A 14,575-nucleotide genomic window follows, 5' to 3' on the forward strand; every position below is an offset into this window, starting at 1 on the left:
GGCCAAGTCACGAAGGGGACGGGAATAAAACAGAGATGTCCCAGGCTACAAGCTTTATTAAATACAGAATTGGAACAGAACACCTTCACTTGAATGCAGCTCGATGTCATCTACACACCACTCTGCCAAGAGCTAGAGGGCACGTTTCCCCAGGCTTCCTTCCTCTCGGGATATCCTCTCTTGGCAGTCCCCGCTCCAGAAAGCCACTTCTGAGGAAGGCGCGCGCGGCAGGGGGAACAAAAGGCCCTCTGTTAGTGTTACAGGAGCAAAAGGGAGCAAGTCCCAAACTAAAGGAACCAACCCCATTCATCCCAGTAGACAGGCACTTCTGCTCACAATGCAGACACATTCAACCCAAGGCACTTGTGTCCACCCAAGCAAATGCAAGGGGCTCTAAAGCAACAGCTGGCCACTCGGCAGCTGATTGAAGCCAACAGGAACCCAAAGAATTGCAAAGCAGGGGCCACCTGCTTGCAAACAGGCCCCGTCCCTGAAAAGGCCCGACTAGAGCCCCCCGGAGAGGGGATTATTCGGGGCTCTGGGGGCGGCCTTGCATGTGCACATACACTGTTTCTTCTCTTTTTTAAGGACAGGCACATAATATTCTGTGCCACCAGTATTTGGATCACGATGAAGGTGTCACATAAATCTCCAGGTTGCAATTACCTCGCTCACGTTCCTCAGCGACATTTTTGACCATTCCTCACGCACCTGCAAGTATAACACAGGATACCCTTAAGTCCTCAGCAGTTACATTCCTCTAGTACTACCTTCTACGGCCTTTTGAAACCTAACTGTAACATGAAATGCAAACTGGGAACAACACCCTCAATCCTGAGAAATGCTTTATCCACCAAAACACAGCATTGCCACTACTCTGTGCCGTTAATTGTATCACAACACAATTGCCACTCATCACTTTTCCCTCATTCTGGCTTTACAGAAGGGCATCAAAAAGCACAAGGAGGATATAAGCACACATGGCCAGAGGTCTAGTCCCAAGGCCACGAGCTGCATATTTACACTGTTCACAGCGAGCAATCCCATTTGTGATGCCTGCTTTTTTTCTCATTACAAACCAACACTCTCTTTAATTTACTCCGCAGCAAAGGACTCAGGCCAGAACGAGCTGGCTTTCCTTGCAGCAGCCACATTCTAGACAGCCTTTTTCATGGCAGCTCTGCTGACTTGCTGTTTAGCCACAGGAGTGCCTGAGGACAGTCACCTGGATCACCCTCTGAGACCCCCACAAGGCAATGCCCAAAGCCGAGCAGCTCAGCTTCAGAACACTACAGGCATGGGGACAGCTACAGCCCGCAGGCATCTCCTTTCAACAGGACCCTTGCTACGCTGCAGGCACCACAGCACTGAGTCACAACTGGAGCTGCCTGAAGCCTTCCCAGGATTGTAAAAGATGGAAGAGGAGAGCTTGCCCTTGCCTCCACTCTGTGCAAAGCAGGGAATGGATCATGGCATTCAGTGAAGAATGCTTCGCCCTCTTGTCCAACTCTTGCCACACGGGCCCCAAACCTCACCATTCCGTGAGGACCGTGCTCTCCACACACACTGCAAAGGCTGGGGCACACTCGGACCAGAGCTATCGCTGAGGTTGCAGCAGGCTCTGAGCATTGCCTTGTGGAGTCTCTCAGGGCGATCCAGGGGACTGTGCTCGCCCAGTTGTGAGGGGCACCAATGCTGTTTGCACTAGCAGACTGGGTGTCCCGGAGCTAGGCAGGAATGCGTGCTCCTTTTCCCCTTAAAAGCTGAACCCTGCTCATTCATACTCTGTGGGCAGCTCATTCGAGCACAGCGTGCATGTCCAATGCCTTACCTCAGCCATTTGAGCTTCCACTCTGTCTGCCACACAGGAAGCATTGCCCGCTGCGTTCAGCATCAAAGAGCGGCTGCTGCCCAGCTCAGGAGGGTAGGCAGCAGCGGCTTCCGCAAGGCCTCCAATAACTCTGCCTTGCTGCAGGCGTCTGCTGAGAGCCAGTTCATTTCCCAGATCCCTGATTCTCTGCTGCATTCGTCCTACCAGGGAAGCTTCAGCAGCGGCTCTTCTTTGTTCCACCTGCTCCTGGGTGGCTGCCTGTGTCTGAAGCAGATGGTGCCATTTCAGCCTCCAGGGAAGAAGAACTTTCCCCCCATGCCCGGCGACAGTTTCCACACACCCCCTTGGAAGAGCACAGCCTTACTCAGGCGCCTCCTCACTGCCCTCAAGAATCCACGGCCACAGCCAGAGGCACCACGTTACGCAATGCTTTCTGTTCACTGGTGGAAACCTGCTCTTAGCACAACGTTTATGTATTTTGGTTTCCAATCAAAGCTCGGACTAAGAAGCCACCTCTCTCTCGGCAAGACGCTAGTCCCTTCTCTTAACGCTGTTCCCTGATTCTCCAGGCACTAATGTGCGGAAAGATGGTGATGCCCGGAATGGCTGAGGACAAGCGTTCCACAAGCTCACGGCCTTCAACAGACTCCTCCAGATATAAAGAGTCCATGAACCCACAGCCCTGACCAGCACAAGCTGGATACACTGGAGAAGGACACTAGTACAGAAGAGATGAAGGAAAACGAACAAATGGACTGTGCATGCCAGTGCCAAGTACGTTTACCTGCAGAAAGAGATTGACTTCCCGTAGTTTTTGCCTTAGTTGTCGCTCGGCCTCTTCTTCAGTCTCTCTTTTGTGCTCTTTGATGTGGCTGAGGTCTGGCGTGCTGCTCTCTACACGGCACCGGAGGGCAGCCACCTCTTCTTCCAGCTGCCGCTTCCTCTTCCGCAGCTGTGCATGGCTCCCATGCATGCAAGCCAACTCTTCCCGCAAACCTTCGTTTGCTTTCTTGAGCTGCCTTGAGTTTCTCTGCTCTGCAGAGAGCCGCTTGCAAAGTTCCTGCACCTGCACACAGCCAAGGGACACACAGAGAGCCTTAAGCATACGCAGTTCTTTGCAGACCCTGCAGGCTGTGCGCTGAGACTCTGCTTGTCACCAGCTCGCTCCGTTTTAAAACCAAGTGAAAGCCATGCTCCTCTGCCAAAAGCAGCACCTCTTTTAAAGGTTTCCCAAAAGACCACCTCAAGTTTCCTGCCCTTCTCAGGTCTCCTCCAGCACTCCCCTAGCCAATAAAGGCTTCACTCCCAGGAGATCACACATCCACAGAGCTAGGCTCCTTCTCCTTTCCTCAGGAGCACACATCACGTGGGGTGTTTTGCATGCAGCGGGGCTGCCAGGGGTCTTCCAGACTTGTCTCACAGTCGGCATTGCCTGACTTTGTCAACACTCCTCCAGAAAGCAGCTTTCTAAGCCATGGACAAAGAAGCCCTATTCGCTCTGGGACCAAGCGGTAGCTTCTTTCCAAGAACTTTTAGGAAGTATCAGGTTTCCAGAAGTCCCCAAAGGTCAACTGCTACTCTAACGGTTTCCTCTCTCCTCAGAAATTCACCTTTTCCACACCACCACCCTGGCACCGTGGCACTCCTGCCCTTTCGGAAAGATTAGTCAGACATTTCCAGGGATCAGAAGAAAGCCCCTTCATTTCCAAACACAGCCACCACGTGAACGTGCATGTGAATACAGAAATCAGGAGAAGAAACGAGACAGCTTTCCAAAACAAACACACAGAAACAACGAACCACAGCTCACCTTTGTTCTTAATATGTCATCTTCGCTGCCCCCTCCAGAAGGTGCGTCCTTCAGCTTGGCCTGTAGATTCAGCTGGGACTCGCTCTCGCGCCTCTCATAGGTCCTTAGTTTCTTCAGAGCTTTCTCCAGAAGCCTCTTGGACCTGCACAGCCAATTAGGGAGTAAAATAGGAAAGCCATGGGAAAAAAAAACAAAAACAAAAACAAAAACAAACAAACAAAAAACCCCAAAAAACAAAGAAGCATTCCCCTTGAGGTTGCTCACAAACCGTTACGTACTCATAGTCTCTGAGTCAATTAAAGGAACCTTGACTCCCAGCTTAGCCGGTATTTCTTACAAATGCTAAAAAGCCATACCTGCTGCATTCTTCCTGCAGCTCCATGTTTTTCTTCACTGCCTCCTCCAGCTGGGCTTCTGCTGCTTGTTTCCTCTCTGCCCCCTTCTTCACTGCCTTTCCTTCACTCTCACACTTTGCACACAGGAAGGAGAAAGCACATACGCAGCTCAGTAATGCCATCCGCCAGCGCCAGCTGCACAGGGTGTTCCTCACAAAGAACTTGTAGGACGTCTCTCTCTGCTAGGCCAGGGGCGGCCACAGAGGGCCAGGGCACAGAATTCCCACGGCAAGTCCAGGACCTCCCTTTCCCCACCACACAGGCGAATCTCAAGGGAAACAAACGGACGCCGGCCAGACACAATTCCCCTGCCCTGCACTCCTCAAAACTGAAGGCCACCTGCTATGAGCGGCCCAGGGGAGAAAGGTGCAAAAGAGCCTGAGAAACAGCTTCCTCTGTCCCCCTGGCACCAGCAGGTGGTACTTAGCTATCCACATCAGTGGACAGCAGAGCTTAAGTTCGAGCTTCAGGGGAATCAGCCGCCATCACTAGGCAACAGTCCTGGGCGTTCAAGGTTACAGAGTTCGTGAACAGTGTAGCTGCCTGCACGCACCCAAAAGGAAAGAAAATCATCGACTGGAAGAGGGAAGTCAGAGCAACCCTTCATGTACCTGCTGATATTTGTCTTCTTTCAGAGGCACGTGTCTTGTCTGTAAGGCAGAGAGCAGATCTTCCAGGCTCTTATGAACCTAAGGAACAAAAAAGCCACACTGATGCTTCCCAGACTCACGCTTGCACCTCATTCAAGGGGTATTAGCGAAGCAAAATGCCACCAACATTTCTCCATCTCACTACTCCTTTACAATCGACCCCCAGTTTGAGCCCTGGAGCAGTTCTCCTTCATTAAGGGCTTGTCTCCTAACTCGGCCCAAGCACACAACACTGCCTACGCCTGTGCCATTCCTTTATGGATTGACACCTTTGAGCCAAGGAATCCACAGTCAGTAAACAGGGAAGGTGTCAGAGGTTTGGCAATGAAGTCTCCCTTGTCACAGCCTGAGGATGCCGCCTCGGGCTTTGCTTGGCACCAAAGCAATTCCACGAGCTAACTCGCCCTTAGGACAGCAACAAGTGCTACTGCCTGAGGGCTTAAGCACCAGGACAGCCAAAAAGCAGCAGGCGGTCAAAGCAGCACATGAGTGTCAAAGCCTCTCCTCGCACGCTGCTCAGGCCGCATAGTAGCCAGGGAACCTCTCAACACCAGAAGGCCTTGGAGAGGGACAAAGCAGAGCCGATCCCCTGCGGACTGCCAGAAATGATGTCCCCCTGGGCTCCCCAGGAAAATCTCTTCCCAGAATGTCCCCACATACACACACAGCTAGGCTCAGGAGCTCATGAAGAAGAAAGCTGAGGAGGAGCTTACAGTGGCAGAGCTGTGCAGCTCTTTCTGCAGGGCTTCAATTCGAGCCGTGTGTTGGTCGCTTCTCCCTTCCAGCCTCACCTTTTCAAGCTCAAGCCTTGAAAGGAAACACAGGGAGACAGCACTGTGAAATAACGGCCCTCCAAATTCTGGATGGGCTTGCTGCCATGCAGCCAGCTCTTCCTCTTGCTTTTACACCACCCCGGCAGGCAAAGCCTTGCTTCACCGGGCAGTTCCTTACCGCCCCACTCGTTCTTCCAGCTGCTTTAGGCTAGCTCTTTCCAAGGAGGCTTCCACAAGCTCTTGCAGTTGCTTGGAAGAAGCCATTGCTTCCCTCTGCTTTTCTAACAGGGCCGCCTGCAACTCCTCAACACAATGCTCACTCTGAAGGCGCTGCTCTTCCGACTCCTGCAACTGTCAAACCAGCACCCACGCTACTCAGCTGCATTTACATACAGACAAGCCAAGTGCTTTGACTCCCAAGTCATCTCTCCCAAATCCTCTTGCCTTGCCCTCTCTCCTACTAGCCTCTTCCATCCCCATCTTGTCTTCCTACAAGCAGTCCCCAACACCGCCCCAACACCAATCCGCTTCCTTCCACAGGGAGTGCACAGCAAAGACCTTGCCAAACTTAGGCACCAGGGCTATTGCACTAGGCAAGTGAGTCACTTTGAGGCCCTTCAATCTCCGCTGTGGACGTGAGGCCCAGTGCAGGCTCAGCCAGCGCGACCATTCAGAGCACCTGCCTGAGATGCTGCTTCACGTGGACCATGCAAAGCCCCACCTATCCAGGAGGGATGCTGCTTTCTGCAGCTCTCACACTACAGCACCCTGCCCGGTGGAGGAGGAAGAGCAGGTCATTTGGTTCCAGCTTTCACCCACTTCGTGGGTTATGACAGGCCGCAATGACTGACTTGCTCAGGTCCCCCTGGCACCTGTTCTCAGAATACTGCCCTCTGCTTGTTCATCATTTGCCAGGGAAAAACAACATTGTCAGGCTCATTAAGGTAGTTACTGTTTTTGCCTACCTTGCCCTTAAGCCTGTCCAACTCTTTTAGCAACTGCCCTTTCTCTTCCTCCAGGTCCTTGCAACCACGTGTGGCAGCTTCCAGAGAGGCTTCTGACATCAGCTGCTTTCGACGAGCCTCAGCAAGCTCCTGCTCCAGCTGTCTGGCCGTGTCCTGTGGACATAGTTACATGCATAGGAAGAAAAGGCTTGGACCACAGATTCCGCTTTCTCTTCTTTCCTGTTACACTACAGAGCTGCTTCAGGCTTCAGAGTGAACCTAAACATAACTTATTTTGTCCACACCACTGTGCCTCTGCACAGCTGATGTCTGCTCTCTGTCTGCTGCCAACAGCTAAGCTTTGCCAGCTCGTCTTTAAGCTCGTGGCTTCCTATGAGTTCAAAATGGCCAAGTACTGTTCTCCTTGGAACAGCACATAAACATAGACTGCAGACATGCACGTGCATCTGTGTTTAAGAAAATGCCAGCAATTTGCTCAGATGCACGTGCTGTTATTGAACTACACACATGACTCTGATCCACAAACCCAGGGCTTCATATTAGATCCTGTGAAAATGAAAGGGCAGGAGTAGCTTACAGAGGCAAAGCTGTGCAGCTCTTTCTGAAGAGCTTCGATTTTAGCTGTCTGTTGGTGAGCTCTGCCTTCCAGCCTCCCATTCTCAAGTTCAAGCCTTCAAAGGAAACATAGGTCTCAGTATGGGAACCCAGCGGAGCACAGACACCCACTCCAAACTGTGAACTGACGGTATCTCAAGCAAACACCTCCCTCCAAATCCCAGATTTGCTTGCTCTCAAGCAGCAAGCTAACCCCGTTGCCTTTACACCCTCCCACAAAGCACAGCCTTGCTTCACTGTGCCAACTCCTTACCTTTCCACTTTGTCTTTCAGCACTTTTAGGCTCTCCATTTCCAAGCAGGCCTTCTCACATTCTTGCAGTTGCTCAGAAAAAGCCAATGCTTCCCTTTGCTTTTCTGCCAGGGCTCTCTTCAAATCCTGAACACACCGCTCAGACTGGAGAAGCTGCTCTTCCAGCTCCTGCAACTGTCAAACCAGGACCCACGCTAGTCAGCTTCCTCTTCACACACTCAAGGCACCTGCTTTCACTCGCAGGTCACCTCTGAAAAACCCTGTTGCTTCGTCCTCTTTCATACTGGCCTCTCCCATCCCGCTGCTTGTTCATTGGTTACAGGGGAAAACAGGGTTGTCAGGGTCCTCGGGCTAGTCACAGCCTTTGCCTACCTTGCCTTTAACCCTGGCCAACTCCTTTTGCAACTGCATTTTCTCCTCCTCCAGCTCCCGGCGAGCACGCGTGGCAGCTTCCAGCGAGGCTTCGGACAGCGCCTGCTTTCTGCGGGCATCGGCGAGCTCCTGCTCCAGCTCCCTGACCCTGCCCTGATGGAATAAGGACACGCATCGCAGGAAAAGCCTTGCACCGTGCACTGTGCTTTTGCTTTTCCTGTTACATTACACGACTCTTCCCAGAAGTAGCTCCCCAAAGGACTACTATGTTTCTTCCCCTTCTCCCATCACCCAGACCTTTCTCAGGCATCTCCCTACCCCTCACTCCTACCCCCGCCTTCATTCCCTTCCAGCCATTGTCAGACTCTGGACAAAAGTCTCTCTCCACCCGAGAGCCACACTTGGACCAGGCCTTTTCACACACACAGAATGAGGCAAACACTCTGCAGAGCAGCACAGTGCACACTTGTGCACCGTGTCCATTTGCAGGCAGACACTTGGACTGATTTGCCAAGCAGCCATTCTCTCGGCTTGGGCCATCTTTTGGAAAGCCTCAGAGGAAGAAATAGGACCGCATCAGGAGAGGGGGAACTCAAAGTTTTGGACTGTGAGCAAAACCAGCTTCCTGAGCAACTGCAGCCCCCTTAGAGCCCTCCAGACACACAGAGATTAACAAACACCTGCACAATACTAGTGCTCTTCACTTGCAATACCCACTTAGGGAGAAATGAGTCTTTCTCATCAGAAGACCAAATATCCCCCTTTAGCCTTTGCTGGGCACTCTGAGCACAGTCTTTTGTCAGCTCTTCTCCTTCCCTTCCTTTGCTGCTCTCCACTCAGCTACAGTCAGCTTGATCCCACTCCTCCTCTCAGTCCTCCTTAGCAGCAGTTTTCCTCAGAACACTCTCCCCCCTTTCCCCCATCACTGCACTTCCCTGCATCTCCTCTTCTCAGCCCTTGCACACCGGGTGCTTCTTACTTTCGAAACGCTCCTTTGTGTCACCAGTGCAACACATGGACACCAAATAAAAGGACTCGCCCGCTGCGACACCAAAAAGATTAGGTGGAAGAAATGAAAAGAAAAAGCCTGAATATTTTTACACCACAGTTTAGATTACGCTATCATCCTCTGATCTCTGCTCAGATTGCAGCCTTTCCCCCTCTTTGCCAACACCCTCCAAAATTCCAAGAGAAACACCACAAAGCAGACCAAACCCTGCACGGTGCATTCCCACGCAGGCAGCGTATGCCTGGGGACCTTCAGAAAAGTAACATTATTTCAAGAACTGACAAATCTTCCTTTGTCTTTATAATCCTTTACAAAACCAGAGGGGTCTCGTGTCCTCTTTTCTACTTTGTCAGTCTCATATGGAGAGGCTCCTTCTCTTAAGTCAGGACATTTGGCACGGGATCCCCTGTCTCTCCCCTCCTTCAGGTAGGCTTGCTTTTCAGGGTCAGCGCTGACGTTCTTGACAAGATCATATAAACTCTCCTGGACAGCCCTCACTACTCCTTCTGTGATGACCCGCCTTGTTCTGCATATCTTCTCCTTGTTCAACAAAGAAAAAGAGCTGAGCAAAAGGAGCTGAGCCAAGCCAATCTTTCCTGCATAGATTCTTGCCTTATCATACATTCATTTGCTTTCTTGATCTTGCACAGGTCCTCAAGCATAACCAAAAGCCTTTGCCTGACATGGGGCTACACTTCATTCTTTTTGTGGCATTACAATTATCTAGGCTCAACATGGCTTCTCGATGCCTCATGGCGTTCAAGTTCCTGAAGAGCAGAGCCCAAGTGGGAGCAGAATGAATCAGTCCCTGTTCCTCGTCTAGCTTTGCTCTCCCTTGGCTGCTCCAGTTAGGAGGACAGTCCTGACCATTCTGTCTTTCAGGTCCAGCTCTGTGTTGCATTGCAGAACAGTTTGTCAAAAGGTTCCCTCGTTTAGTTTCAGCTCCATTTCAAGATCTTCATTCAAGCTTTCCTCGCCCCCTAAATATTTCACTCCTTCCCACTGGCTCCTGGGTCTTACTTGCTCAACCTCTATGCTTAGTACAGAAATGCCTTCTTGCGCTCATTGATTTTCTCCTACAGATCCTGCTTTCTTTCATCACTCGCAAATACTTCAGTGATATTCAGAGAAGACCCCCAAATTGTTAGCAACCATTGCCTCAGCCATTCACTCCAGGGAGAAAGACAGAAGCATGCGCAGTATGAAGGGGCAGCAATGAACACGGGCGGGAGGAGCTTCCCCTTCCACAGCACACTCCAAGGCCACGCAATCTCTTCTCTAACTGTCCACACACACACACACAAGTAGGCTCAGGAGCTCATGAAAAGGAAAGGTCAGGAGTCGCTTACAGAGGCAGAGCTGCGCAGCTCTTTCTGAAGAGCTTCCACCCTGGCAGTCTCATGGCGCGCTGTCACCTCCAGCCCTGTTTTTTCAAACTCAAGCCTTCAAAGGAAACATAGGGCTCAGTATGGGAACCCCACAGAGCACACATACCCACTCCACACTGTGAACTAACAACATCTCAAGCAAAAGCCTCCCTCCAAGTCCCACATTCCCTTGCTGGGATGCAGCAAGGTAATCCCGTTGCCTTTACACCAGCCCACAAAGCAAAGCCTTGCTTCACTCTGGCACTTCCTCACCGTCCAACTTTTTCCCTCAAGAGCTTTATGGTGAAGAGCAGTGTGCCACGTTCTTGCTCTTGCGGGGAAGCAGCCATTGATTCTCCTTGCTTCTCTGCCAGGGCTCTCTTCAACTCCTCAACAGACCGCTCAGACTGGAGACGCCGCTCTTCCGATTCCTGCAACTGTCAAACCAGGAACCATGGGAGTCAGCTTCATCTTCAGCATCTTACACACTGCTTTGACTCCCAAGTCAAATCTCCCAAACTCTGGTGCTTCACCCTCTTTCCTACTGGCCTCTCCTGTCCCCATTCTGATTTCCTACAAGCAGACAGCTCCGACTGACAAGGGAAAAGAGCGCTTTCTGCAGCTCTCAAACTACACTGCCCTGCACAGCACAGCACATGAAGAAGAGCACGTCGTTCCGCTCAAGGCTCCACCGCCCTCATGGGTTACGGCAGTGCGGAACTACTGACTTCATCACATCTCACTTGTACCTGTGCTCAGAATGCTGCCTTGTCCTTCTCATCATTTACAGAGGAAGAACAGCCCTGTTACGCTCATTATTGTTGTTATGGCATTTGCCTACCTTGCCTTTAACCCTGGCCAACTCCTTCTGCAGCTGCCCTTGCTCTTCCTCCAGGTCCCGGCAGGAACGTGGGGCAGCTTCCAGCAAGGCTTCTGCTGGCGACTGCTTTTTAGGAGCATCAGCAAGCTCCTCACCCAGCTCTCCAATACTATCCTAATGAAATAGTTACACACATAGGAAGAAAAAGCTTGGAGCATGCACTATGCATTTCTAATAAGGCACTTGCTATGAGAGCTCGGACATTCCCAGACCCTGCTTCCTCGAAAGCCTCGTGGAGCAGCTTGCACACAGCTAAAGCTGCTCCAGTTCACTGGAACAAACGTATGGCAGAAGCAGCCAAAAAGGAGCAGAGCCCCCTCCGTGCAGGGCCCACACCCAGAGCAACCTCCTGAGAAGATCCCCCCACGGGGAACCCACTGTGCGCCCCGCTGAAAGCACCTCAGAATCCCAGGGAGAATCGTTGTCCTCCTCCGGCTCCGCTCCTGCTGCCGATGGAACAACTGCAAGGGAAATAAGGAAGGGCACACCATGAGTGCTTCTCTCACTCTGCTGCTCTCCTCCATCAGGCAACACCCACAGCCAAGGGACAGATAATGCTGTTACTAGAGTGTTTAAAAAAAAGAAGAAAAAGCAGCGTCATTCAAGAGCATCCTCACTCTGAGCCCCACCACTGTGTTCTCACCCCTTCCCCTGCCCTTCTCTGCAGCAGAAGTCGCCCAAGCCCAGCAGGACAGCTCACACAGCTACAACCAACACCCAACAGAGGGGCAGCGAGCACCCAAACGCGGCTCTGCAAGGCCGGAGTCCTGGAGGAGGGAGCCGTGCGGGCAGCTGCTCTCCCAAACTCGCGCTCCAGAGTCTGGCACCCACAGTCCATTCGCATCGCAACGGAGGGGTCCTCAAAGCACTACACAAAATATCCCCACGTGCGCAGCGAGTCACCAAGAAACAGTGCTCCTTGCACTCCAGCACTACCACAAAACGCCTCCCTCAGCTGACGTGCCCTCCGCCCTCTCCTTTGGTGGCAAGGGCAGAATCGGGGCTGCCCCGTCTCACAAGCACGGCACCGTTTCCATGCATTGGCCCTCACAGCCACCAAACAAGACGTGGCCTTCAACGTGCCCTTCAACTCACCTCGCACACAAGCCGGGGCTCCTGCAGCGTTTGTATCCTGAGGACCATCAGCGGCCTCCTCTCCATCCCTTGCAGGTGCTTCGTCCTGAAAGAGGCCAGCCAAAACAGTTGCAAAGAACAGAAAGAAGCACTCCCCGTGCAGGCAATAGACACCCTGCAAACTACTTCCCTCTACCCACACAGGGAAAAATGGTCTGACTTCCTTTCTTTGAGGCCTGCAACTCCTCCCTTGAGAAGACGTTTGAGTAGACAGCAGTACCCAATGTCACATATGTGCTCTTCTGCTTCTGAAGAGACCCTCACAAGCGCAGCCTGCGCACAGTCTCAGCCTGCCTTCACCCACGTTCCAATACCCAGGAGCACACACACCCTTTCCCCTCTCCTTTGCACCAATGAAAACCAACAGTTGCCTGCTTTTCAGTAACCTTAGTCCAACTCCGCCTCTTTCCTCCCTTGCACTTTTTTACCCAAAACAGCGCTCCAAGTCAAAACCCACGTTATTGCTGTTGGGCTTCTTACTTGGCTGCAGGATTCCATACACTGTCCTTTTCATGGATACTTTGGCAAAGAAACAGCAACCCCACCAAACTCTTGCAGAGCCAGAATCTGGACCCTTTGAGTATTGCACTACAAATCCCATGCAAGGGCCACTTGCTATGAGAGCTCGGACATTCCCAGACCCTGCTTCCTCACAAGCCTCGTGGAGCAGCTTGCACACAGCTAAAGCTGCTCCAGTTCACTGGAACAAACGTATTGCAGAAGCAGCCAAAGAAGGAGCAGAGCCTCCTAGATGCAGGGCCCACACCCAGAGCAACCTCCTGAGAAGATCCCCCCATGGAGAACCCACTGTGCCCCCCGCTGAAAGCACCTCAGAATCCCAGGGAGAATCGTTGTCCTCCTCCGGCTCCGCTCCTGCTGCCGATGGAACATCTGCAAGGGAAATAAGGAAGGGCACACCATGAGTGCTTCTCTCACTCTGCTGCTCTCCTCCATCAGGCAACACCCACAGCCAAGGGACAGATAATGCTGTTACCAGAGTGTTTAAAAAAAGAAGAAAAAGCAGCGTCATTCAAGAGCATCCTCACTCTGAGCCGCACCACTGTGTTCTCACCCTTCCTCCCACATCCTCACACAGGCAGGAAGTCACCACGAAATAACACTCCTTGCACTCCAGCACTTCCACAAAACATCTTCCTCACTTGGCCTTCCCCTCTGCCCTGGCATTTGCTGGCAAGGGCAGAATTGGGGCTTTCCCATCTCAGCAGCAGCTCATCACCGGCATTCACTGACTCAGACCAAGGCGCAAACAAACACAGGGGCTCAACGCTTCTGAACTCACCTCTACTGACAGGGAGGGCTGCTGCAGCATTTGCAACTTGAGGACCACCTGCTGCTTCCTCCCCATCCCGTGCAGGTGATTCCTCCTGAAAGAGGCCAGCCAAAAGAGTTGGAAGGAACAGAAAGAAGCACCCGTTGCACAGGAAAGGACACCGTGCAAAGTACTTCTATTCCCTGTACCTGTACAGGGAAAAACGTTCTCACTTTTCTTTTACAAGGCCTGCACTCCTCCCTTAGGAGGATGTTTCTGTGCACAGCAATACCCAGTGTCACAGACATGCTGTTCCTCTTCAACAGAGACTCTCAGAAGTGCAGCCTGGACACAGGCTGAGCCTACATTCACCTACATTCAAATATGCAGGAGCACACACACCCTTTCCCCCGCTCCTCTGCAACAACAAAAACCAACAGAAAGCACCTCAGAATCCAAGAGGGAGTCTCCGTCTTTCTCCTGCTCCGCTCCCGCTGCCAAGGAAACATCTACAAGGGAAAGAAGGAAGGGCACACCATGAGTGCTTCTTTCACTCTGCTGCTCTCCTCCATCAGGAAAGCCCCAACAAGCAAACACACAGCAGGACCCGTGTTTACTAACTCATCCTTCTCACCAGCCACTGATCCTGCAGCATCTTTATCCTGAGGACCACCAGCACCTTCCTCTCCATCCTTTTCAGATGATGCTTCCTAAGAGAGGTCAGGAAAAAAAAAGAAAGTGTTGCAAAGAACAGAAAGAAGCATCTTCTGCAGCGGCAATTCACACTGCAAAATGCTTCATTTCCCTGGGTTACTACACAGGAGAGTTCTCTCTTGTCTGCTGCAAAGAAAGGCCTGCAGGTTTTCCACAGGAATGCCTTTGGGCAGACAGCAATAGCCAGCACCACAGACATGCTGCTCTGCCCCTCACAAGCATGGCCTAGACACACTCTGACTCCAGCTTCAACAACACGGCGACACGCACGAGCACACTCCCCATCTGCCCCTTCTTTACACCCAGGACAAGCAACAGCTGCCTGCTTCTCCGACAGCCTTAGTCCAGCTTCCCTCCCTTTCCTCACGGGCACTCTTCAACCCACTAGCACATCTCCCTGTGCTGCAGTAGCTCCTCGCAGACGGCATCTGCGACACCCTCTCAAAGCTCACTGACAAGAGGGCAACCAGGAGAAGAAGGAAATCTTGCCTGCATCTCCAGCACTGCAGGGTGCCTTCCAGCATCATCCTCGGAATCC

At 52.1% G+C, this 14,575-nt stretch overlaps 1 protein-coding gene across 1 annotated transcript in view; it reads right to left on the reverse strand.

Annotated features, from left to right (window-relative positions):
* The window catches only part of LOC148596292 (ankyrin repeat domain-containing protein 26-like), a 13,821-nt gene extending 402 nt beyond the window's left edge, over positions 1-13,419 (reverse strand). The window contains exons 1-9 of the mRNA XM_088524115.1: positions 13,354-13,419; positions 7,664-7,816; positions 5,638-5,810; positions 5,400-5,493; positions 3,998-4,110; positions 3,642-3,783; positions 2,616-2,897; positions 1,832-2,095; positions 667-711 (exon numbers count right to left, since the gene is read on the reverse strand). Of these exons, the coding sequence (XP_088380241.1) occupies positions 667-711; positions 1,832-2,095; positions 2,616-2,897; positions 3,642-3,783; positions 3,998-4,110; positions 5,400-5,493; positions 5,638-5,810; positions 7,664-7,816; positions 13,354-13,419 (1,332 nt within the window). The remainder of the gene's footprint in view (positions 1-666; positions 712-1,831; positions 2,096-2,615; positions 2,898-3,641; positions 3,784-3,997; positions 4,111-5,399; positions 5,494-5,637; positions 5,811-7,663; positions 7,817-13,353) is intronic.
* Between the last annotated feature and the right edge of the window lie 1,156 nt (positions 13,420-14,575).

The sequence above is a fragment of the Tinamus guttatus genome, unplaced genomic scaffold, assembly GCF_059628265.1.
Source record: "Tinamus guttatus ecotype Peru unplaced genomic scaffold, ASM5962826v1 Tinamus_guttatus_pri_ptg000018l, whole genome shotgun sequence".
NCBI lineage: Eukaryota > Metazoa > Chordata > Aves > Tinamiformes > Tinamidae > Tinamus > Tinamus guttatus.